Source organism: Cheilinus undulatus, linkage group 5 (genome assembly GCF_018320785.1).
Source record: "Cheilinus undulatus linkage group 5, ASM1832078v1, whole genome shotgun sequence".
NCBI lineage: Eukaryota > Metazoa > Chordata > Actinopteri > Labriformes > Labridae > Cheilinus > Cheilinus undulatus.
In genome coordinates, this window is record NC_054869.1 from 1548486 (window position 1) to 1573592 (window position 25107).

At 39.7% G+C, this 25107-nt stretch overlaps 1 protein-coding gene across 1 annotated transcript in view; it reads right to left on the reverse strand.

Moving 5' to 3' along the window:
• Window positions 1–25107, reverse strand: part of LOC121509486 (ankyrin repeat domain-containing protein 31-like) — a 46673-nt gene that overhangs the window by 20127 nt on the left and 1439 nt on the right. The window contains exons 2-12 of the mRNA XM_041786909.1: window positions 21288–21400; window positions 19920–19985; window positions 19516–19790; window positions 16440–16601; window positions 16202–16344; window positions 15195–15360; window positions 13466–13614; window positions 13278–13374; window positions 12351–12447; window positions 1624–1957; window positions 1382–1471 (exon numbers count right to left, since the gene is read on the reverse strand). Of these exons, the coding sequence (XP_041642843.1) occupies window positions 1382–1471; window positions 1624–1957; window positions 12351–12447; window positions 13278–13374; window positions 13466–13614; window positions 15195–15360; window positions 16202–16344; window positions 16440–16601; window positions 19516–19777 (1500 nt within the window). The 5' untranslated portion in view covers window positions 19778–19790; window positions 19920–19985; window positions 21288–21400. The remainder of the gene's footprint in view (window positions 1–1381; window positions 1472–1623; window positions 1958–12350; window positions 12448–13277; window positions 13375–13465; window positions 13615–15194; window positions 15361–16201; window positions 16345–16439; window positions 16602–19515; window positions 19791–19919; window positions 19986–21287; window positions 21401–25107) is intronic.

Here is a 25107-nt window from a genome sequence, read left to right on the forward strand (position 1 = left end):
CAAAAAACTCCCAAAAAATGAAAGATACTCTTACACTTAAATTCATCAAATATTTCCAGTATATTCACAATGAGATTTTCTGAATAATTCAGAAAAAAACACCAAATCAAAAGCAACCGAAACCGTTCCCTCCAGATCGGTCTACAACTCTGTCATTTCTTGGTATGTAAGATCTCCCAAGAGGGGCTTGTTAATCCATCTCTGACAAGTCTAACCTTAATTATTTTATTTTTAGAAAGGGAAAAAAGGCAGACAGGTACGACAGGAAGCGCCGGTTAGGAGCTGAGAGACTGTCCCTCATTACCGAGCTGAGACAAATCATCCAGTTCTCTATATAGAGTTGCATCACCCATCACCCTGAGCAAGGCTGGATGGATGCACTGTAAACTCAGGCAAAACCAGCACTTTCAGTGCATATTTTTTCATCTATGAAGTTGGCTGTGTCCTATGTACCGATGTGAACAATAAGTGCTGAGTCAGGCTGTCTAAACACAAGTGTGTGTGAAGCCGTCACTGTCAGACCCTGTACAAGACCGAAAATCAACCCACCATTTGTGCATTAGAAGCAACCACTTCAGTGCTCAGAACATGCAGAAATACATTACAACCCACACTGAACTGGTGGGATTGGTGTCGCTTTTCAACCGCTTTTCTTCCTCATAAGGTCATTCAGAGAAAACACTGAATAATAAACCTTGTGGAGCTCTGTTTTGATGGAAACTGCTCAGTTAAGGGCTGACTCATGGGCTGTGAGTCAGTCTCACCACAATCCCCGCAGGCTGAGAGCTCATCTACTCGATCATAGCTAATAAATGTGCTAACTTGAAACGGTCAAAACAGACACAGCTGCACAGGACCTGACCGCCTTTTTTCTAAGGTTATTATTGCTTTTTTTTTTAGATAGGATAGTGAAGAGAGACTGGAAATATGGAGCAAGTGTAGGGGAGGATGTGCACTGAACAGCACAGAGACCAAGAAGTGATCATGTGACCAGTGCATTGAGCACTGTAGCTGTATGGACGCCCGCTCTACCAACTGAGCTACCCCGTAGTGATCTTTTTCTGACTGGAATGGAAATTTTCACACAGGAGGACGCGTTAACATTTTTTTCCTTTTGGGAGACTGCAAAAAACAGACTGCAGATTATATATGCCAGGAAGACCACATGTAAGTAAGGATTGGTATCCTAGTGACTAAATCAGGTATAAATCCCTGTGAAAGCATCAGCTGGGTGTTTGATTCTAGACTTCACAGTGTCTCATATTAAGCCTTGTTGTCAGGTGAAAGGCTGTCTGGAACACAAAGCCTTGTTTGTAAACCAGTGTGTTTATAGATGACTCTACAAGCCTGTCAGATTTATGGTGTCATACGGGAGCCTCACCTTGGTGGAGAAGTACAGATAACTTCCTGGTTTCAGGACCCTCCTCCGGATGAGCTCAGAGAGACGTCTGCCATCATCTTCAGCTCTGGTCTGGATCAGAAATGACCCACTTGTGAATTCTGAATTCAAACAGCAGTTGCTAAAAAGTGGCTTAACCCACAGGATTTTGATCAACGCTAACACTGGGTAAGCCTACAAAAACACACCATTACTGCACTTTTTCTAACTGCATGTAAACCTACGGAGTGTCTGGGAGCTTTCTTTGCCTGGCTTGGTGTCGGAGCAGGAGGTCTGGAGGATCTGCGCTCGGCTGCAGATCTGAACACGGTGACCTGACGCTGGCTCTGATTAACTGAAGACTTGAACACCGGAGTGGAGGTCTGCTCGCTCTTCTGTCTGTCTCTGTTCCTCTGCTGATGGTCTGATGGCTGAGCCTGCTCTCTGGCCCTTACCATCTCATACATCTCCACCAAAAGCATCTGCTTCTGAAACAGCCCCACCAAGTTCTTCTGATGTGAGGCGAGGGAGGCGAGTCGACTTTTCATCACACGCTGCCAGAGAAAGATGGGAACGCTCCTGCAGAGGATCAAACAACGCTGCTGTTATTTAGATAAGTAGTCTGCTGGCACCATACTGTAATAACAGCAATGTTTGGAGTCTTTATCTTGATTGAATTTCAACATCTACTAAAGAGGTGATGGAGAGAAAAGGAGGGGGGGAGCAGCACAGCTCCATTTAGACATTTATTTCCCCATAGATGGTGATAGGACGGCTCCAGAAACAATAAAAACACAAACTTTATTTACCAGAGATATGGTAATGGAGTTAATTTTAAAGCTGTAATCAAAAAGGAGGTTAAAAATGTGTAAATGCACCTTAACATGGACGAGAATCACTAGTATTCATACAGAACTCTCCCAGTACAGGAGTTTGGGTACGATCTGAATATGTGCAGACAAGTGAACTTTAAATCTAAGTTCCCACACAGACCAGGGAGCGGAGTAAACTCTGGATGCTGATACCATCATGGCAACAGTAATAAATGACGAGAGAGCGCTAGAACAGCCCCTATTATCATTAAGGCAGTGATACTCAACGCATGGCTCTGGAGCCACATGTGGCTCTGTTGTGAAGATATGTGGTTCTTTTATGTCTTCATTTGAAATATTATTCCCACAGAAAACCTTAAAAGGGGCAACTCTGACCTCAGAATTTATCCATTGTTTATTTATCCATCTAAATTTACTGCTTTAAGCCCCCTGATCACACCCCTCTCAGGAAATGAATGCAGCACTCCTGGTACCAAAGACACTTTTGTCCAAAGTTTAGGCCTTGACTGGGATTTGAACCATCAACCTCCAAGACTGTAGTCAGCAGGATAACCCACTGAGCTATCCAGCATCTCAGCTGGTAGGTGAGAGGATCAGTAGAGGAGGGCGAAACTTTCCTCCAAGTGGGGGAGGGCGCTTACGCTCCTGGTGAGGTCACCAGGAGCAAAATCTGAGAACGGCTTGTTTCAGCACACATTTTCAGAAAGGTAGAGAAAGAGAGGAGGAAAAGGAATGGATTTTTCTGGTACTTGAGTGGATTGTGGACAGGCCAGGGGCACATATTTGTGTTAGAAAAGCCTGAAAAAGTGATTTTTGCATAATATGTCTCCTTTAAATTACTTTACAGTAACAAGTAAATACTGCAAATAAAAGGGAGTGATGCCGCCTCAAACCAGGGTTTATACAGGAATCCTAGAGCTGAATTTACTACCTTTTATTACCTTTTTTAATACCTCTACAATATTTTTTATTACCAACATGCAATATTTGTGTTCGTAGCTGAGCTTATGTTAGATGGATTCTCAGTATGATTTGATCGCCGTAACGCTGTAACACATTTATAGGACCCAATGAAATACGTTTAATTTTTTGGCAAATTCTGTTTCATTTTTTTCCAAATTCTGTTTTTTCTGTTTTAAGTTTTTGGAATTCCATTTTAATCTTTCCACTAATTTAACCATAAAAAGTGTTTTGTTTGTGTAAATGAATCAAATGTTCACTAATTAAATAGAAATAACCTTAAATTTATTGAAAAAGGGCCACAATTGGCCCAGGAGCCGTTGTTTGGATATCCCTGATATAAAATTATAACCGGTGTAACCGTCAGATATTTCCAACATTTCAAGACACATTCACATTTATAATCACATCCTAACTGATGTTTATAATGTAAATGAAGACATCCTTCTCTTCCCTCAAACAGACAGTGACAGTAACTAAAAGTAAACCTGTTGCCTAGACTTTTCTTCTCTCTCTCAATATGTAACAGTGCATGCAGTTTGATGCTGCATTGTGTTTTACTCCTGACTGTAACAGTTCTCTCCTCATCTCTCTTCATCCTCGCTGTCTGTCCATCTGCCTCATTTCAGAGCGCTACATTAATACAGACACGTACTGGCTCGTTAAGCAACCAAAGGGAACTACAGTATCTACAGGACGAATTATTAATCTGACTGATACTCGAATTTAACATCATTTAGACTTCATAAAATCTCAAGTCTGTCCGACTTGATTTTGAGCCTCCGAGGGTTGAGCGGTGTGCCTCGCGTGAGGTGAGGCAGTGATCGGGCAGCGGAGCCAATCATGGCTATCAACGCCGACCCAGGTCCTGCCGTCCTGCCCACACGTACAGTGCTTCACAAATTTATTAGACCACCTGCCATAAAAATGAGAAAACATAAATTTTTCAGAAATCTTTCAAAAAACTTGTTTAAAACTAATTTCAATCTGAATTCATCTTTTTATACCCAAATTTGAGCCGACTCACTGGGCTTCTCTGAGAAGTCAGAAATAAATCAAGCATAACATTCAACCACTAAAACTCATTTTTCTGTTCAGGAATGACAGTAAATAACTATAATTTTACATATTCATCAAGAATTTTAATGTACTTTACTATTTTTTCAGTTTTTTTGTAAATCAGTAAATGTGAAAATTCATGGATAACAATAATAACTCTATTTTAACATTAAAAATATCATTTGGGATAAAGAGCTTCTACATATTGGTGTATTAACCATTGCAGAAACATAAAAAATGATTTTGGTAATTAGCAATGCTGTTAAATTTAGGGCAGCTGTGGCATAAACCTTACCTTGGTTAGGGTTAGGGTGGTCTAATACATTTGTTAAGCACTGTATAATATAAAGCACTGTATTTTAGTTTAGATATTTTTTAGTTAAAGGAACTTCAAACAAAAATTCAGTATCAATGCAAAAGTCATAATATATTGAAGGGGTGATGAAAAATTTACTACCAAGTCAAACTGTGTTTGTTATCTTTTACTACCTTTCAATGGCCTTAATTTGAGCTAACTTCATTTACTACCTTTTACTACCCCGCGGATACCCTGCAAACATTTATATAACTCCATGAAATTAACAGTCACACTAGTGCAAATAAAAGGCAGTAATGTTGCCCCTAAAACATTCATATATATAATAAGTCCATGAAATTAAAAGCCACACCAGTGCAAATTAAGGGTAGTATTAGTAATGCTGCCTCAGAACATTCATACACAACTCCATGAAATTAACAGTCACACTAGTGCAAATAAAGGGCAGTAATGCTGCACCAGAATATTGGCCAGCTTAAAAATAAACAATGACACTCAGGTCAACAGAAAATATGGCACCCAGGCCACATGTATTTCTAACAAATAAAATAAAAAAAATAGCAGCCAAGTAGTACAGTACATGTACTAAAGAAAATGTGAATGACAGCCCACAGGCAAAACAAACATTCCTTTCAACTGAGAAAGGGGGTTCAAGTTGCTACATTACTTAGGCTAAATGTCTATGCCTAAACATCAATGGCAGATTCTTTCTAACAAAGAGGAGCATCTCAACTTTACTGGCTGAAAGCCTGCTTCTTCGATCATCCAGGATGTTGGATGCAGCGCTGAATAGGTGCTCACTGTCCACACTTGTACAGGGAGCAGACAGGTAAGCTCTTGCAGCAGTAGTGAGGGCAGAAGAGTGATCCTGATTGTCTCTCAAGTAAGCCAGTGGGTCAGCATCCCCAAGGATGACTGGCTCTGACAGGCAGACATTCAACTGTGACACTGCTGGGATGGCCTGCTGTGGCCTTTCTTCTTGCATGATCTCACCCAGCATCGATGACAAAGAACCAGGTCGTGGTATCTTTTCAGCTTCTCTGCATTGTTGGCTCCAGGTCCTTGTCCTTCATCAGGGCCTATCTGTGCAGCCAGCAGATCCAAAAGCTGCCCCTGTGTGTGTGCCTTGAGCTCTGCAGAATATCATCGACCCTTGTACCTTTTATCAAAACAAAATCAGGTGTGGATAGTCCGGGGTTCGGGAACCCAAGGCTCCAGACTATCCACATGCAGCTCTTTTGCCCCTCCCAAGTGGCTCTCTGCAGCTGTCCCAAATTTGAAATAAATGAAACTTTTTATTTAATATTAAATGAATATTTTCTGTAATGCTATATAGAGATAGTTTTGTATATTTTATCCATAAATCGTGCAGCTCTTTCATTCACTTCTAACTTTATTTTTACAGATAGGCCTGTTTTATCAATCTAATATGCATCATATCGTGACTCTATGGCACAGCACCCACTGGTGATTTCCTGTCTTGTCACAAATGACACCTGAAGCAGGAGTTTTGTGCTCATCACACGAGATAAGTTTTGAATTTCTGAAACCTGGTTTAACACAGCAAGACGGAAGGTTGGTATGTGAAAACGACAGTCAACTTTGATATGTTTCATACTAAGCCGGTGCGTCAGTTGGACTAAAGTAGTGTCAGCGGAGAATGTGAACTTTGATAATGTTAATAACAGCCTGAAAAACTAAGACAAGTTCACACTTAGAAGCATCAGTCAGGTGAAGAAAGAGAGAAAGGAGGCCAAGGGATCAATAGGGGGCTGTTTGAGGAAAATAAACAGGTAAGCTCATGTTTTTTGTCATTCTCTACCACAGTTATTTGAGCTTTGGCGCACCAACATTTAAAATAAACATCATTCAACATGCAAGTTTCATGGACTGCATGTCTGAATGCAGTCAGCACACTGGGCATTGCGGCCAGATGTGCATGGTATTTTGATAGAACACACTGTATTGTTCAGTGTTCTTCGTTTTGTTGAAATTTTTCTGTCGGCTGAAAAACTGTTTGGCGACCTCCAACTCACTCTCAATGACAGGCGATCCAGTGAGGTTCATTATGTGCTTCACAGCCGTTGCATCAAGAAAGTTCTCACTTTTGAGGACTCAGTGCCACAAGCACACTGGCCAGCTTTTGAGTTACTGAATCCTGAATCCATCTCACCAAGCATTACATCGATAGTGCTGAAATACAGCCTCAGAAGTTCTGTTTTTTGATCCTCCTCTTCCCTGTGACCTGTAGTTCCCAGAACCGTATACATATCCAAGTTTGTGTTTGCTTTGTGTCTACGTTTGGGCACTGCAGCGGTTAAGGATGCGCTCGCGCTGGCAGCGAAGGCCGAGTCCCACACCTTACTGAACTCCACATCACAGGCCTGTACAGTGGCTGGAGTGGTGTGGGGGGGAACAGTGGGTCATCGGTGGGGGGCATGGATCGCGAATGCCCCCCCATGACGCCGACACTGTACTCTACTCTGCTGCTGTGAAGTCAATATCATCGTTCAGAAGAGTGAAACATTTGATGATTATTTAAATATTTTTGGCGAGAGGAGATAAAGCGGAGGTTTCATCTGTAGGTGAACAATAGGCTACTACAATATTCTGCAGCAGACAGCTGCAGGTGTAAGGAGTGTGTGTGTGCATGAATAAAGAAGTAATGATAATGATTATATCACTATCATTAAGGATAAAAATAAATCATCACTGGCTGATAAATAGCACTTATAGATAAAAATAAAAATATGTACACAGTTGTTTCTATTATAGTTCTAAATCCATTAATCCATCAAAATGAAAATTATGATAAAGTGCCAAGTAAGAAAAAAAAAACAGAAATGCTAAGTAGAAAGTTATCAGTGAGATCAATCATATCAGTGGATGGCTACATACCTCTGCTCAGTCAGTTATGTTGATAGACAAAGACTTAAGCTAACTGACTGCGTCACCTTCATCGGAAGGTTCAAATGAATTTTGCGGCTCTTCAAAGATTTTCTGGAAGGGGGTGCGACTGAAAATGGCTCTTTCAACCAAAAAGGTTCCTGACCCCTGGGATAGTCAAACTGAACTAAAAAAAATGTGGCTAATCACAGTGAATTCATGATTCAATAAGGGGGGCAATGCCTTTTTCCAGGGTTCTTGCACCATTTTAAAAGTAAAATTTAATGCTTTTTAAGACCTTTATAAGACCTTAACAAATATAATTTAAGACCTAAAAAAACATATTTTACATAAACATAACAATTTCTTTGGAATATAATTGGTATATGGAAGACTGAATTCAATTCAGCGTTCAGGTTTGTTTTATTAAAAATGGCAGATGTGCAGTTATGATACAGGATGCTGTCGTACATTAAAAACATGGGCTTTGATACTAAAATACTTTATGCAGATAGTAACAGTACTGGTTATTAGCTCTATTCAAGTCAGTCTATGGTCACTGTGGTCTTTCTCTGTGCGTGGCCTATAAATTTAATGGTAAATTTTGCAAATTAAGTAAATAATTATTATTGTCTATAGATTTACTAACTGTTAAAATCATGTATTTTGTGCTAAAATACAGCATATCTAATGTGTATTTACAACATAGCTTGACACTGTGTCTCAGTGGGCTCTGTGCACGGCAGGGGGTGGCGTATTTCCGGTGGAAAATAAGACCGGTTCTCAACTTCCGCCTAATGATATGTGCTAGGCCAAAACGGAATCTAAACCCTCCTATACAGCCTTAATTTGTCTGTTTCATTGTTTTTTTTGGTTTCGATTGTTGTTTGTGTTTACTCTACCATCATCACTTGGCAACCAAACATGCTAAAATGATGTTTCAAAAACAAGTTACAATTTTTTCCAATTGCTAAAACACAATTTTGTAAACTAGTGTGGTTTTATCAAAATACTTAACACAATTCACCAAACCACACACCCAAACTGCAAAATACCTCATATATGCTGCAAAATGAAGCACTGCAGCCAAAACTACATATAGCATTATCAAAATCAAACTTTGCACCAAATGGCACACACTTCACTCATATCACCAGATTTTTGTCTAACCAGCTACACACTGTTGAGCATAATGAAAAGCACTCTCATCTTTAGCATGCTTGCCTTAGTACTTAAATAGTTCAAATTGTAGAAAATTCTTCAGACTGTTCACATGCACAGAAATATTTGCAGATACACACACGCTGTTGAAACATTTACTTTTCTATTTTTCATCAAACAAGTCAGTGCAACATATGCACAGCAGATATATTTACATCGGAGTGAACAAAAACAAGCTCACAAAAAACAGTGAACTGAAAAAGAAAATTGCAGAAAAAATGTGCAGAAAAAATACAGAGAAAAAAAAAGAGGCAATAAAGATAATTAGGCAGCATCTTGCCGCACAGCTGGGTCTGGCTACAACGCCTCGTCCACATCACAGGCAATATCTTCCCTTGCCAGACATCGAAGGAAGACGCGCCTTGAGTGCCTTATCCATCCCTGAATCGCACTTACATCAATTTCATCACATGCCATGTTAATGTGTGTATTTTTATGTACCTGACAGTGCCTGTGAGAACGAATATCGATCTATCGATCTATCTATCTATCTATCTATCTATCTATTAGGGGTGCAACGATACTCAAAATTTACGGATCGTTCGATACGTTTTTGTCATGGTTTGATACTTTTTCGATACAAAAATAGAGAAATTTCCATGCCTTTTTTTATTCGTTGATTGAACAATAAATGTATCTGGTGCAGCTATACCTGACACATGTTCTGCTGTGCAGAACATATCCAATGAGCTTTCAGCACAGAGCGCCTCGTCAGAAGTTGATAAAGTAAATATAAAATTGCGTATTGTTCAATACAGTAGTTTCGGTTCGGTCCACCACTGCATTGAACGGTTCGATACAGATACATGTATTGTTGCACCCCTACTATCTGTCTATGCCTCTTCCATAACCTGCACAAGCCAACTAAGGTTGCTCTGATTTCATTTGAAAGGTGTCTTCTTTGGCCATGAACTCCTCTACCAGCTCTACCCCTACCTTTCACTCTTCCTCCCCCTCTCATTCTCACCCTCCCTCTTCCTCTCTCTGCAACGTCTTCCATTGTTGTTGTTAAAAAAAAATTAAAAAAAAAAAAAAAGGTTCTCACCTGTGGTCTTTTTATAGTGCTTACTTCCTGATTGAAGTGCTAACAATTAATCATTGAGGTGTTTGGCCAGGTGGCACATATATTTGGCCAATTAGCTCATGTCATTTTGAGTCATTTTGAATGGCAGTGTTTCAAAATGGCAAAAATTTGACTTTATGTCAGGTTGTTGTGTCTTATGCAGAGAACTGTGTTCAGTGCATTTAAGAGGTGCCATTTTGAATTGCAAAATGTGTGTAAAGCAGAAAATGTTGTTAGAGGTTTGAAGACTTGAGAAGAGGTTTTGCTCTCTGTGTGTCAGTTTAAATAATTGTGCTATGCATGTCATTTTAGTGTGTTAGCAATTGGAAAAAACTGTAAAAGCACTTCTGGACATCGTTGCTGCGTGCTGCAATGTTCATCTTCAGCTAAATTTAACTCGTCATTGACAGTCAGCTCAGGTAACTCATACAAACAGCGAGTAAACCGCAATGATTTTGCCATCATACCCCATTCTCTTCTCCCGACTGGAAGTGTGGGAGCAGTCTAATGCCAAATGTGGAAGCAGTTCGTGCATAGAGCCCATTTACAGCTCATTAACCCTTATGGGAATGTTTACTGTTGCTATGGCAACAAGTGACAGCCTACATTAGCAGCTAGACTTGCCAAACTGTCAACAGCAACCCATAAAATAACAATTCGACATATTTAAACAAAATAAACCACATCTCCCGACAGTTACACCCCTTAATTTCTGAGCTAATGTGTTGTTACCTGTTAGATTGTTACAGTGACCATAGACCCGTGACTTACCAGTCTACTGCTGACTCTGCCCAGGTTGGGAGCACTGAGCACCTGGGGAGTGTTGGTGTTTACACCGCTAGCATAGGAGCTTTGGACCACACTAACATTCCTAAATTTTACAAACATGAGAACATATGGCTTCTCACTAACGCTGCGCAATAGCTCCTTCTTGATGAATAAAGCGATGCCATAATTGGCGACATGTCGTTTTATTTTCACCACAGGTGAATGACTTTGCAAGCTGCGAATCGGAAAACACGACTGCAAAGCCATCACGAATGTCCTCATTAGATTTAAATGAATTGTGCCTCGTCACAGTCTGGAGAACCCACAGTACACCTGACTTTTGGGTGTCCGGCGGTGAAATGAATTTTGTCATAGCCGACTGAGAGGTGGCATCTGAACTTGTAATGTCGTTAGGTTGTGCGGCAAACAACGGATTAGCCTAGCCCCACTATGGCTTGCTGCTGCCACGTACCGCTGGTGCTTTTATCCTTTCACGAGCGACTCGATGGCTTTGAGCCCCATGGTCCCTAATGAAGAAGTCTTTTGCAGAATTTGCACATTGTCTCACTGATATTTTCATCCAGCGCCATCCACCATCCTCTTCCATCCACTTGTAGCTGAATTTGCACTTCCCAGTCTTTGCATGTTGAACTGCTCACCTTGTCAACCATGTAATGGCAGCACACAGCCCATCGTCAGCATCTTTAGCTGATGTACCATAGAACAACTATTAATCGTCGAGACTCTCAATTACAACAGCATACTAAATTAAACAAATAAACACTATAAGATGTTTTACAGTGGACCACTGTGCTTTCCCATCTGCATCAATTGCACCGGCTGAAATTGAATACCTAAAGCAAATTTACAGCAAATTTAAGAGAATTTAAGACCTTAATTACCCAGATTTTAATTTAAGACATTTTAAAGGGATACTTCAACATTTTGGCAAATTCGCCCATCGCCATAATTCCTATAGTCTTAGTAATAGGTTCGTTACCTTTAGTTGTCAGTGCAAGGTGTTTCTAGATCGGCGCTGCCGAGTTTGGACCTGCTGTGCCAGCTCAATGTATGCAGATGGTATTCCGGCTTTCCCTCATCAAACTCATCAAATACATAATCCAACAATGCCAAAACGCTCTCATGAACAAGTTGTGACTTGCATATTCACCACGCTATGAAATAATCACGGAACGAGACGGAAATGTTTTAAAGTTAAATGCAAAGCCGGAACTACACTCCAGACATGGCTGCTGCACTGTGTCACTCCGCCCAGTGGTTTACTCAAGAAATAGTTCCAAGTATTTGCTTCATGTGTTGTAATGTTTCATAATTATACGTTATTATTTCATAGTGTGGCGAATGTGCAGGTCACAACTTGTCCACGAGAGTGTTTTGGAGTTGCTGGATTATGTATTTGATGAGTTTGATGAGGGAAAGCCGGAATACCATCTGCTTACATTGAGTTGGCACAGCAGGTCCGAACTCGGCAGCGCCGATCTAGAAACAGCTTGCACTGACAACTAAAGGTAACGAACCTGTTACTAAGACTATAGGAATTATGGCAATGGGTGAATTTGCCAAAATGTTGAAGTATCCCTTTAAGACTTTTTAAGGACCCGTGGGAACCCTGTTTTCAAACAGGGCCAGGTATGTTTGAATGTTTTTTTCCCTTAATAAATGAAATAATCATTTAAAAACTGACTTTAGCGGTAATCAGATTATGTTTGTCTGATATTAACACTAGTCTGATGATCTGAAATATTTAAGTGCTCCTCCACTTGTGTTACTGTGTTGTGCTCTGAGAATAACACTATTACATAACATGGACTTTAAGTCAGTGATGAGAGAAGTTTCTGGACTTACTGACTCTTTTGGGTGAGATGATCTTTCTCTAAATGTTGCTTATCAAACACCTCTATCAGCTGATCCTGGATCTGTGTCAGAGCAGCAAGAAAACGGTCTGGAGAATAAAACCCAAAAGAGAAAAACTCAGTGTAAACTTTGTTTCAGACTCTGGATCTCTGGGAAAACTCAAGAATGTACATGGAATTAACAGCGCACAAGAGATCAGGGCGAGAAAAGGATAAAAATGTGTTAATGTCTGGGTATTCAAGGGCTAACAAAAAAGTCCCAGTTTTCTCCATTTGAAACAGTACAGCTTAATCAGCCAAGAAGTTTGGTGCAAAAAGGAAGATTCAGCCAATCAGAGCATTGCTGTAACAGAGGGATTGTGGGTAATGAAGTGCTGGTGTCTTCTTAGTGGGCATGAAGTCTCCCATGAATGGTTCATTTTGGCTAAAAGTCAAGTCTAAAAAGAAGCAAAGACTGAATGATGTTGTGGCTGATAAGGGACAGTAGGAAGGAGCTCAGCTGAGACTGTGGGCAGCAGTTACCCTTAAAGATTTAACACGAGACATAACATCTCAGCCGCTGCATTTATGGGACTGACGTACCACTGAATGTCTCTCTTTGGTGCACAGATAGAGGAAGACATTTAAAACAAAAACAGGACAGCAAATATACTTAGGTGGCTGTGGATATACCCGCTCATGTACTGTCTATGTGTGAGAAACACCGATGAAAAGCATTAAAAGCTGCACTGTTTTAACGGGAAACTGGTAAAACTGGTGGGAAAATCTTGAATCAACACTGGTATACACCGATTCTGTCCCTGCATGGATACAGAATCACGCACATCCTCATCAGGATGCATCGTAGAAAAGATTATTTTCCCCACCTCTGATGATTTTGACCCCATTTGATGAGACAGACTCTGCAGTGCTGCTCTACCTGCATCCTGCGGACCTGCCAGAGTCCAGGTTGATATTTCTGATTGTTTCTTCCTAACCTCCTCTAAAAGCATCGTCACAGTTTCTGAATCATTCTGCTGAAAGAAAAGACAATATGCGGATTACTTTAAGACTTTTCACCTCATGCATTCTTGAGTCAGAGGAGCTGAGGGTGTAAAGAGCTCTCACATTTTCACTGCTGGTGTGTTTCTCTCTAGGCTGAATGTCAGCCGGCTCGCTGGCTCCGTCTCTGTCATCCGACTCTCTGGATCGTTCCTTTGGACTGACGCTTTGGCTGCAGAGTTGTTTGTGGCACCAGGCCTCCAAAGATTTACAACCTGAAAGAATCCTGAACTCAGACTTCAGCCGCAGTAAACACTCAGAGAAGTCCAAGACTTTCTCAAGCCTAATAGAAGCAATGGTTTCAAAACAATTTACACACTTTTAGTATGTCCCACTCTGCACATCTGTAAGAAAAATTACAGATCTAAAAAACACAAAGGACAAACCAGGCTCAAATGGACTTAATCCAGTTATTTTACATCAGTGGCTCTCAACTTTTCTATCCTAAGAACCCAAAACCACCTCCATGATGACCCAAAAGATATTCCCAACCATTCAAGTTTTAAAGAATGTTTCGCAGTTTGGACCTTGAGTGGAAGAAAACACGCTCTACATGAATAAAAGTATTTGGCCACACCTATTAATTATTGTATTTAGGTGTGTTTAAGTCAGACCCACAGGTGTATGAAATCATCACCTAGCCATGCAGTCTCTGACATCTGTGATCCTAAACAGGTCATTCTGAAGAGCTCAGAGACTTCCAGCGTGGTTCTGTGATGATGACACCTTTGCAAGGTCCAGCTTCTGTCTTGTCAGATGATCTGGGAGCCAGACTTTTTAATAAACTAAACTAATATAAACATTTTGCTCTGAACATACAACTGTACTCATATTTGTATTTTTTAAAGTGTTTTTTTCAGGCAATAACAGGTGGTCCAACATATCACTTTAATATTAGAAGTTAAAGTACACATTATTATTGGAGATACGGTGTAGAAAGTGTTAATACATGCTCTTAACTAATCTGTGCACACAAACATAACAACTCCAGCAAAAGTCTATGGCAGGTGTTAGAGGTGGGAGAAAAAATCGATTCTTAGATGCATCGTGATGTGGAGGTGGAAGATTCTAAATGTGAAATTATCGATAATTAATAATAATTCAAACATTTAATACGGTGGAATACCAGGAACAAAAAGGTGGAACTCTGACACGCAGCACGTAACAGCAAGGTTTAGATTACCAGTTGTTCATCCATGAAAAAGGACATTTTTATGTCTGTAATTTCAGTAATGTTTCAGGGAAAGGATGCTGCTACCTTTGGTTTGTAAATTTCCAGTTTACACACATCTACCATCAGAAGATAGTGGAAATTTGATTTATCTTTTTGTTTTTAACACTAATGTAATGTCTCTATTATGTTTGACACAGTGAAAACAACAAAAAAGTAAAAAAAAAAATTAAAAAGTGCATCAGAATGCATCAATAATTGATTAGGAATCAAATCGTAGCTCTATGAATCATAACTGATTTGAGTTGTGAGTTGCCTAAAGATCCCCACCTCTAGTAGGAGACCGTCTTTCTTCAGTTGTTGCTGCTAAGGATAGAACGACCAGTTATCAGGTTTAGGGGCCAGGTAGGTTTGATTGCCTTATTCCCTTATTAAACAACCATCGTTTAAAAACTGACTCTTGTATTTACTTGGGTTATCTTTGTCTAATATCAAAATAGGTTGATGATCTGAAACATTTAAGTCTGAAAACTATGGAAAAAATAAATCAAGAAGGAGGTAAATATTTTTTTTGTCTTTCCTCATGGGTGATAAAAAGTGATCAGACTGATCAGTGAAGCTTGCCTGGTTGAGTTTCTTGTGCAGACATCTCCTGAGGCATCCCATGACCACCAGACCAAGTTAAGAGCAGCTCTCTAATGTTCTCCTCGTCTGCCATGTCCAGAGCGCTCTGGCCTCCTGTGGTCTTGTGGAGCGTGTTCGACCCGTACTGGAGGAGGAGCATCACTACCTGCATATGAACATGATAGACAGAGTCTTTCTGGAATTTGATCCATGACAAATTGTGAGGGCATCAGTGGAGACATCTGATCATTTTAAATTACTATAGAGGTTTTCTTTATTCCTGCAGACCGGAACAGCTGTCAGGCAGAAGAACATGGAGTCTCAGCTCCTAAGGAATAATGATAGTACCAAACAGAGGATTTCTGGGTGGAAAATAAAGCACTTCAAAAATGTTTCATATAGTATACATTTGAGCCAACACTGGTTTTTGGACAATTTTTCCATGAAACATACTAAATATACATTACAGCTTCTCCAGCACCTCATGCTCACAAGGGCAACGCAAGCTAAAATCACTGGAGGATAACGCCACTGCTATCACAGTCTCTCCGACAACTCAACTTCAGAAATACCAAAATGGCTTCCTTTAACCTGGGGGACTATAGAATCCACAGTAAGTCTGAACGTGTTTCTCACTGCTCCAGACATCGCATCAGTCCATTAGACATAGCCATGTAAACATTACCATGCTAAGAGTTAGCGCTGATAATGCTAACAGAGCAGCTAATGAGCTATAGCCTTCCTGCTGCATCTGTTTAGAGGCAGTGCAAGGAGAAAACTACTAGCAGCAGGGTTTTCTGTGCTCTACAGTTGAAATGGTTAAAATAAAGTATGACTAAATACAGTATTTCCATTTTTGGACATCTTGAATCAGTTCAGAACTGCAGAATAAAATACTTTAGGTTCTTATGTTAATCAGCACCTCTATTCCACATGGTTCCACGTTTACTAGAATCATATCTAATTATTTTATTGTGGTATTGACCATTTGTATTGCCCAGGCCTACCTCATAGTGTCCTGACATAACAGCATCATGTAAAGGTGTGATTCCATCACAGTTCCTGGCATTGGCGTTAGCTCCGGCCTTCAGCAGCTCCCCCACCACGGCCTTATCGCCCCTCACGGCAGCCTCATGAAGCGCCGTCCATCCTGGCAATGAGGTCGACAGTTACTGATCACACTGTATTTGTTTTACAGCTAACTGACAGAGGTGAAACGTGTCTGACTCTAGCCTATAAATACACCTGCATTATCCTCCGTGTTGATGCTGATCCCGGCTTGAACGAGCTCTCGGACCATCTGCAGATCTTCTCTCTTGCATGCTTTGTGCAGCCACGTCTCTCCCCATCCGTCTCTCTTACTGAGGTTGGTTTTCTTTGGGATTTTCTGACTTTGCTGGACATTCACTGCATGAAAAAGAAGAGATATGTGACATAAATGAGGATATGAAATAGAAGTCATTGATTTTCTGTTATTGTTTTTGGTATTATTTCGGTATATGTGTCACATGATAACTAAACTTGACCACAGGTGAGGGTTGGGAGGTAGATCATCCAGTAAATCAAAAGCTTTGCTTTTCTGCTCAGCTCCCTCTTCCCCACAACAGTCCGGCACAATACTTGAACTCCTTCACCTGAGGCAGAGACTCACACCCCACCGGAGGGAGCAATCCCCTGTTTTCCAGGAGAGAACCATGGCCTTGGACTTGGAGGTGCTGACTCTTATTTCCAACACTTCGCACTCAGCAGCAAACCATCTCAGTGCCTGCTGGAGGTCCCCAGCTGAGGAAGCCAACAGAACCACATCATCTGCAAACAGCAGAGATGGAATTCTGGGGTCCCCGAACATTTGCATTTTTCATTTGTGGATAATGGCTCTCACCATGGCTGGCTGGAGTCCCAAAGCCTCAGAAATGTCTTAGTAACCCTTTCAGACTGATAGATGTCAGTTGCTTTATTTCTCATCTGTTCTTGAATTTTTTTAGATGGCTCCATGCTGTGTTGGAAATCTTTGAGTCTGCTTCACTTTGTCAGAACGGTTCATTCAACAGGTCTGGCAGTAATCAGGTCTGGGTGTGGATAGTCAAACTGAACTAAAAAAATTGGTTCATCACAGTTAATTCATGAGGGGGCCAATGGCATTGCCACATAGGGTCTGGTAGGTTTAGATGGCTTTTTCCCTTAATAAATGAAATCGTCATATAAAAACTGACTTTTGTATTTACTCAGATTATCTGTGAGTAATAATCAAATTAGTTTGATCATCTAAAACAGTTAAGTGTGACAAGTATGAAAAAAAGAGGAAGAGGGCAATACGTTTTCACAGCATATACCATACATGTGCATACGCTGTTTGTATCATTGATCAAACACACTCATAAGCCACTTTATTAGGTACACCTGTTCAATTGCTTGTTAACACAAATAGCCAGAGGAATGTTTACAACACCTTGTTGAAACTATGACACAAGAATTAAGGCAGTTCTGAAGGCTAAAGGGGGTCCAACCCAGTACAAACAAGGTGTACCTAATATATTGGTTGCTGAGTGTTTTCTAGCCTTTAGTGCTGGGCAATAATTCCAGTTTCAATTTTAATCACAATTTTTGTTTCCCATAATCATGAAAAAAAGATAATTGTGATTTAATGATTACTGAGCTACTTTCTGAGCCATAAATAATAATTTTATTTATTTATCATTATTTTTATCTATTTTTTACTCAGTTATTGCTTATTTTTTAAATTGTTATGTATGTTAAAGTTGGACAAGTGCATGTAATGCAGATGTAATAAAATCAATGAATAATCATGTTTAATAATTGCGATCTCAATAGCAATCTGAATAACGATGACCAGGATTTATGCCATGATTGAGCAGCCTGAGCAATCCTCCACCTGTCCTGCCTTCAGCCAGTTTCTTATTACGGCTGTTTTGCTAAAATGTTATGTAATCTTCCACACATATTTGCTGCAGAGCCCTTTAGCTCAGTGTTTTATTCCCCCAAATAAAGTCCTTTAAATGAAAGTTGGATTTTTACCCATAAGACTTGTTTCATACATTTCTGTAACCTGGAACCTGAAAACCTTCCACAGACGGCGTTTAGGAAAGGGCAGAGGCTTTAAAAAAGAAACTCAGAGGGTGATTGGATGAACTTTGTGTCTGCCACATCTTTACAGGCCAATCAGAGCAACAAAACACGTGACATAGCCGCTAATGAGCTGCGCCTGTGCCCCTAACGAAAGAGTGCCATAAAAAACAGCATAAAGCGAACCATGGCGACTGTAAACATGTCAGTACACGATTTTTGTGGTTTTTGAAAAGGAAACAACTCACCCCCATAAAAAAATACGATTTTAGCAACTTTATTTTCAAACCTTTGTCTCATCTTTAACCATTTCTATTTTAACATTGTCATATTTTGTTCAGAATATATTTTTAAACATCCATCTCTCCAAGGCAGTAAGTAATTTGGTTTCAGTGATACCTTATTGCCAATACGACCTGATTTTTATGCTCTACCCTCTTATTTAGTGGGTTTAACTATGAGTTTGCATCAATGCAGCTGATGTAGGATTGCATAACAACAGATCATCCTCTTCCTTCAGCCTTTCCTGGTAATCACTTTTGGTCATTGTTGGTGCAAAAAACCCACTCTCACACAGGCTGTCTTAGTGTTTATGGCACCAAAGTTCTCACCTTCAGTGACCAAAATTCCTTTTACTTCTTGTCAAAAAATTAAACACTGTGGCCACTGGGCATCATCAGGACCAATGCAGGAAAATCCTAACTTTAATAGTCGACTGGACATTAACTATAAATCTGTCCAATTTTCCCGTGCACAGCAGAAGTTAGCAAAGCAAATCACCTTTTTGTGGTTTATGGTTTCGTGCCTCCCCTCAAGTCCTGTGGCACCCCCCAGGGGTGGCCTGCATCACACTTGAAAAACCTCTGCGTTAGATCTTTGTGATTCCAGATCAGGAAGGCTCTGATGAAGTGCCTGCAATAACCGATGAGAGCAGGCAGACCAGGAGGCACATTCAGCCAGGATTTCACCCTTATTCTTTTCCTCATTTTTTCTGCAGCTATAACAAACATCAGGACAGCCAGCTGAGGATTTCATGTCCTCCATGTTTATTTTTCCTCTGGAGGCCTGTGAGTTACTGACATCTCATGTCTGTGGAGCCTCCACAGGGAAATCTTTATTACAGACGTCAGGTGTCAGGTCTCACGCTCCAAATTGTCTAATTGTTGTAGCATGATCCATGTGGCCTCAGGTACAGTAGACAGGGGATTAGATTTTAAGAGTTTGTCTTCATTGTTACCTGACTGAGTCAGACGTTTATCACAGCGTACTGCACTCATGGTCATGCTGCAGGTCTCTGGTTCAGGGGGCTTGCTTCTGTTTGTCTCATCCTCATCTTCTTGACTTTCTCTCCCAGCTTGTGAATCTTTCTCCTTTATCCCCAGGAATTTAGCGGCTACTCTACTTTGAAGGTAATCATGATCAATCAACAAGCTGATTGAGTCTTCGTCCGAGGATGCTTCATTCGTCATCTCAGGCTGCTGATTACACCCACTGGTCATCTCTGCTGCGTCTCTGCAGAAAGAATTACAGCTGTACTGAGATCCTGAAGAATATTTGTCTAGAGAAGCACAGATGCATCTGTTTCACATCACATGGGCAGTATTCATCTTTGAACACCATTAAACCTTTACAAAAACTCACTGTTGTATAAGGCAGGGGTCTCAACCGGCGAGTCAGGACCCAAAAAAATTTCAGTCAATTTCACTCCTGAAACAGAGAGCAGTTGGTGATGATGTCACTCACTGATTGACAGATCAAAGCAGCTGGTGTGCAGGCATTTGTTACCATGGTAACCGGGCAGCCCTCAATTAGCTCTGATCACGCACACACATGGAGCTGTTCCAATAAAGCAGCCCATTTAAACAATGCTTTAACGGGATGGTTGGTACTGTGGGTGGCTTCTCAACCACATACAGTCCCCCATAAAGTCTTTGGCAACGTTGCCAAAGACAGCCACACATATATCCCATATGAAGTGAATGGGAGAGATGGTGCATTTGTGTGTGTTTTAGCATGCAAAGTGCGCGTGAGTGTGTGTTTGTGTGTCTTACAGATGCAGGTTTTTTGAACATAAGCTTACCGTGCAGCTGGTCATGTGACCCACTGCAGACGGGAAAATGAAATGCGTAATACACACCCATTATAATGTCTGAGGCTCCTGACAGAGCTGCAGATACACACCTCAGTCTAACTTTGAGCAGGTCAAAGGGTCAAAAAGGGATGAAACCCTCAAAGTGGAGGTCAACCAGGCATGAGGGACGTGCAACAGAGCGAGAACCCGACCAATGCTGCTTGCAGCTTTAATTATTATTATTATTATTATTATTATTATTTCATTATTATCATCAATATTATTATTGTTATTATCATTATTGTTATTATTATTATTATTATTATTATTATTATTATTTCATTATTATCATTATTATTATCAATATTATTATTGTTATTATCATTATTGTTATTATTATTATTATTATCAATATCATTATTGTTATCATTATTATTATTATTATCATGATTATAATCATTATTATAGTTATTACTATTTTCATTAGCATGATTGTTATCATTGTTATAATTAATACTATTTTCATTAGCATTATTGTTATCATAATTAGTGGTAGTATTTGTTTGCCTGGGGCCTGCAGCCTCTTTGAGCTATTTTAATATTGATTTTGTTTTTTGTTTTGTCTTTCGGCTTCAAACTGGTAAGGCCTTTTTTTTTAAATGATGCTGGTCTCTTTTAAGCACAGAACCAATTTTTAGAGCTAAACATTTTCATTTTAAGTCTGAAGACTCAGCCTCTTTGAGCTGCAGGAGGATCCGATTAAAGAAACACCTCCTTCTGCAGCTCCAAACTTGAATTTAACTGTCCTCCATTACTTCAGTAAAGTACACAGCTTTTCTTTGACTGTAATATCCTCAGCAGCTATTTCTAATCCTAACTAAAATAAAACAATCAACAGAGCCAACATCAAACCTAAACATTTGAATGTGCAGTCCCACCTTCACTTCCAGTCCTGCTGCAGCACTGATGAATGAAACTATAGCCCCACCTAGTGGTCAAACACAGAACCAACCTGGGCCCACCTCCTATTCTCCTGACACCTGAGAAATCTCTGAAAACATGAAACGACAAACATAAGCTTTAAGGTTTAAACAAGAAGACCAGATGTTTTCATGATTTCTCCCTGGTGCTGAAATCATCACACTAACCTTTTCTAAATACTTTTATGATTCTTAAAAACATCTAGCAAAAACATTGATTTTTTCATTTTCATTGATTAATCAAACGGGACATTGAAAAGAGAAGTAAGCACAAAAATACCTCAGGGACTGGTTGAGTTTGAGTAATTTAAGCTGATGTAAAACATCAGATTAAATGTGACTTGTGCTGTTCACACAGTCTGAAAAAATTAAATATGAGTCACATAAGCACAAGAAAAAAAATCAGATTTAGGTCACTTTTAACTGCAGAGTGAGTGTAGTCTTAAAGTTGGTAGGGATTTATATGATAAACCCTATAAGTACCAAACCATAATTTTCCTCTGCACATTTTCTGAAATTAAAAATCTTTTGGGGGACACATGGAAAGCTACGTGGTCCACAGTTTTATTTACTGCAATAAACCAACAATTTTATTTTGTGGATCAGTTTCCCATTATGAAGGAGAAAAGCTGTTAAAAGTGGTCTTCCTAAGCAGACCCAAAATACTTTGCAAGTAGCACAACCTCTACCAGGGCGGTGACTTTTAACAGCTTTTCTCCATCAATGTGTCAAGTTTGAGGAATAAACTATTACTTAAAAATCCATTTAGGCTCTAGCTATTGGCTACATGTTCATCATTAAGCCAAAATAAATCTCAGTTAAGCCATCTCAGAGTATTCTCCTTTTCTTTATTCAGAAATCAACAGGGAAAAATGTTTAAATTATAACAAAGATTAAAATGATTTCAGGCTTCAGCACTAGCCATTATACTGGGAATAAACTGGTTCAAAGCCAGAGCAGCCCAGAGCAGTCAGAGAATACCTGGAGTAACGATAGCAAGTGTGTTGTTGTGTTTCTACATCTATCACAGTGCTGCTCAACCAAAGAGCCAAAATGTCAAATAATACCTTTGCAAGAGCCACGATCTAAGAGGTGAAAGTGGCAAAAAAAAAAAACAGCTTGAAGTAGCATAAAAATAAGTTAAAGGTGGCAAAAATGGTCAAAAAGCAGCAAAAATGGGAAGAAAAAGTGGAAAAAGAGTCAGAAAGTAGCAAAAAAATGGGTGAGAAAAAGTCGCAAAAATAAGGCAAAAAAATTAGTTAAAAGTGACTAAAATAGGCAAAAAGCAGTGAAGACTCACAAAAATGGGCAAAAAATAGGAAACAAGTGGTATTTGATGGCAAAAGGATGCTGAGATGAGCAAAATATTGTGAAAAAGGCAAAAATGGAATAAAAGTGGCTAAAAGAAGTGGCCAAAAATGGGCAAAAAAATAGGAAACTTGTAGTAGATAATGGCAGAAGGCAGCTTAAATGGACGAAAATGGGCTAAAAATGGTGAAAAAGGGCAAAAATTTGGAAAAAGTTGCAAAAAGTGGCAAAAAGTAGGGAAAAAGTGGTATTCAATGACTAAAGGTAGCTTAAATGGGTGAAAAGTGGCAAAAAAACAAGTTTCCCTTTTCCAAGGATTTCTGGGGGAATAATATTTAAAATTACAGTTTTTGTCGACTGCATGAACACTAAAATTAAAAGTAGTACACAATTATCAAAACCTTACACTCAAGGAGCACAACATCGGCTCAGATTTGCACCACTATAAGCACAATGTCAGCCTCACACTTTTTGCAAAACACTAAACACACCTGAATACATTAGACACAGAAGTATATCACGATGTCACTTCCTTGCAATTCCAAAGCACTGACTGTCAAATTACCACACCTATGAGCCAGTTGGTTAAACACAGCCATCAGATGCACAAACACACGATTGCCTAATTATAGACACACCACCAGGTTTAAGCTCTATAAAAATGCAGCAGGTGAGTTCACCTGTCTTCAACCAAAAAGGAAGTCAGAAGAAGAAGACTGAGGGTGAGAGGGGGAATCCGCAGAGGAGAAGGAGGAAGAGGAAGAACTGAAGCAAAAAGAGAACATGCTGAAAGAAGAAGAGGACCAAATTCATCAAAAACATCTAAACCCAATCAAAGAGTTTTTCTTGGCATGGTAGTGGAGGGTTTACATTCTCTGGCCCCAGGCTCAGGTTCCCCTCATTCAGGCCATGGAGGAGGCCTGTGACCAAATCGACACTGCAGCTGTGCAAGGATGGATTCGACATTCAAGACGGTTCTTCCATGTTGTCTTGCCAATGAGGATATCGCCAGTGATGTCGATGAAATTCTCTGGCCAGATCCAGCTAGGTGAAGAGATAATGTCTAGTATTTTCTGTACTGTATTTTCAGTTTTTTTCAGACTTTTTCTTTTTACTGTAATAGTAACCTGTGCTGGTTTAAGTATTTTTTGTTTGTCTGATATTTACTGAGCTTACAGTGTTCTGCACACTACTGTAGTAGCATGAACATGTGTTGTTGTGATTCTCCATGCTGACATTTTGACTGATTTGGGTATATGGAGAGAAATAAATGATATTTTCATCAGTCTGCAGCATTGGTCATGTGTCATGTTTGGTGAATTTATTGTATATTTGCTCTTTCTCTGTGTGCTTCACTTACAGCGCTCTAATCACTGAGAAGGAGAATTGCTAAGGGTGTTTTAGGTTAGCAACAGCAGTGTGTAACTGGTTCAAACAGAATTAAGTCATATGAAGCGTGTGTGTTACATATGGTAACAAAAAATGGTTTTTAGAATTAGTGTATAGTTTTTACAAGAGTGTTTCACTTTGCAAAGGATCTGACGTGTTCTGCTACTTGTGTGTGTGGTTGTGTGAATTGTGTGTAGTGTTTTGACAAAATGGGCCCTGTTTTCAAAATCGTATTTAAGCAATCGAAAAAAAACTGTAAGACATAAAAGAGCCACATGCTGAGCATCACTGGTCTATCACAACCTCGGTCACTAGGTGGCAGCAAAAGCTAACACAGAGACGATGTTTACTGAGACTGCCTGAACTCTGAAGTCCTGAGGAGGACAGAGTCCACATCCAGCCTCTAAATAAAAATCTCTGGATTTGATGCATGGGTGTGGTTCTCAGTGTGGGGCAACACATTCATGCATGGAATTCAACTCTAGAGAGAGAGGAGAGAGATAACATTAATCATGTTTTCTAATATTATTATTACTTTATTTTTGCACATTGCTTTGGCAATAAAACTAATGATTTCCATGGCAATAAAGCCTATTTGCAAACTTGTAATACATGCTTATGGGAATATATGTTCTGACATAATACAAGGAAAATACATTCATAAGACACATAACTATTCTGTAGATTTTTCACAGAAAAATTGTAGGCAAAATCCAGCACACTGTAAAAACTGCACAGCCAACATTTCCCTCTGAAAATTAAAGAAAGCTCAAATTAATTTAAATAATTATTTTTATTTACCTGATTTTGAAGTTGGTCTACAGTTTTCAGGGAACATTTCTTTCCTAGACATCTGCTTCATGAAAATATAGGTGTTCAAGCTTTGGGACTTTTCAATCAATGGATCTTTATATAATAGATTTAGTAAAGTCATACTTTATTAATCCCTGGAGGGAAATTCACAGATTTGTCATACTGGTATGAAAACTGTCTTATAACATTAGTGAACTTAAGCTCTCCTCCTAGGAGCCTGCATCCACATATGAGGACGTTACAGTTTGGCTTTCCTACATTATAGCAA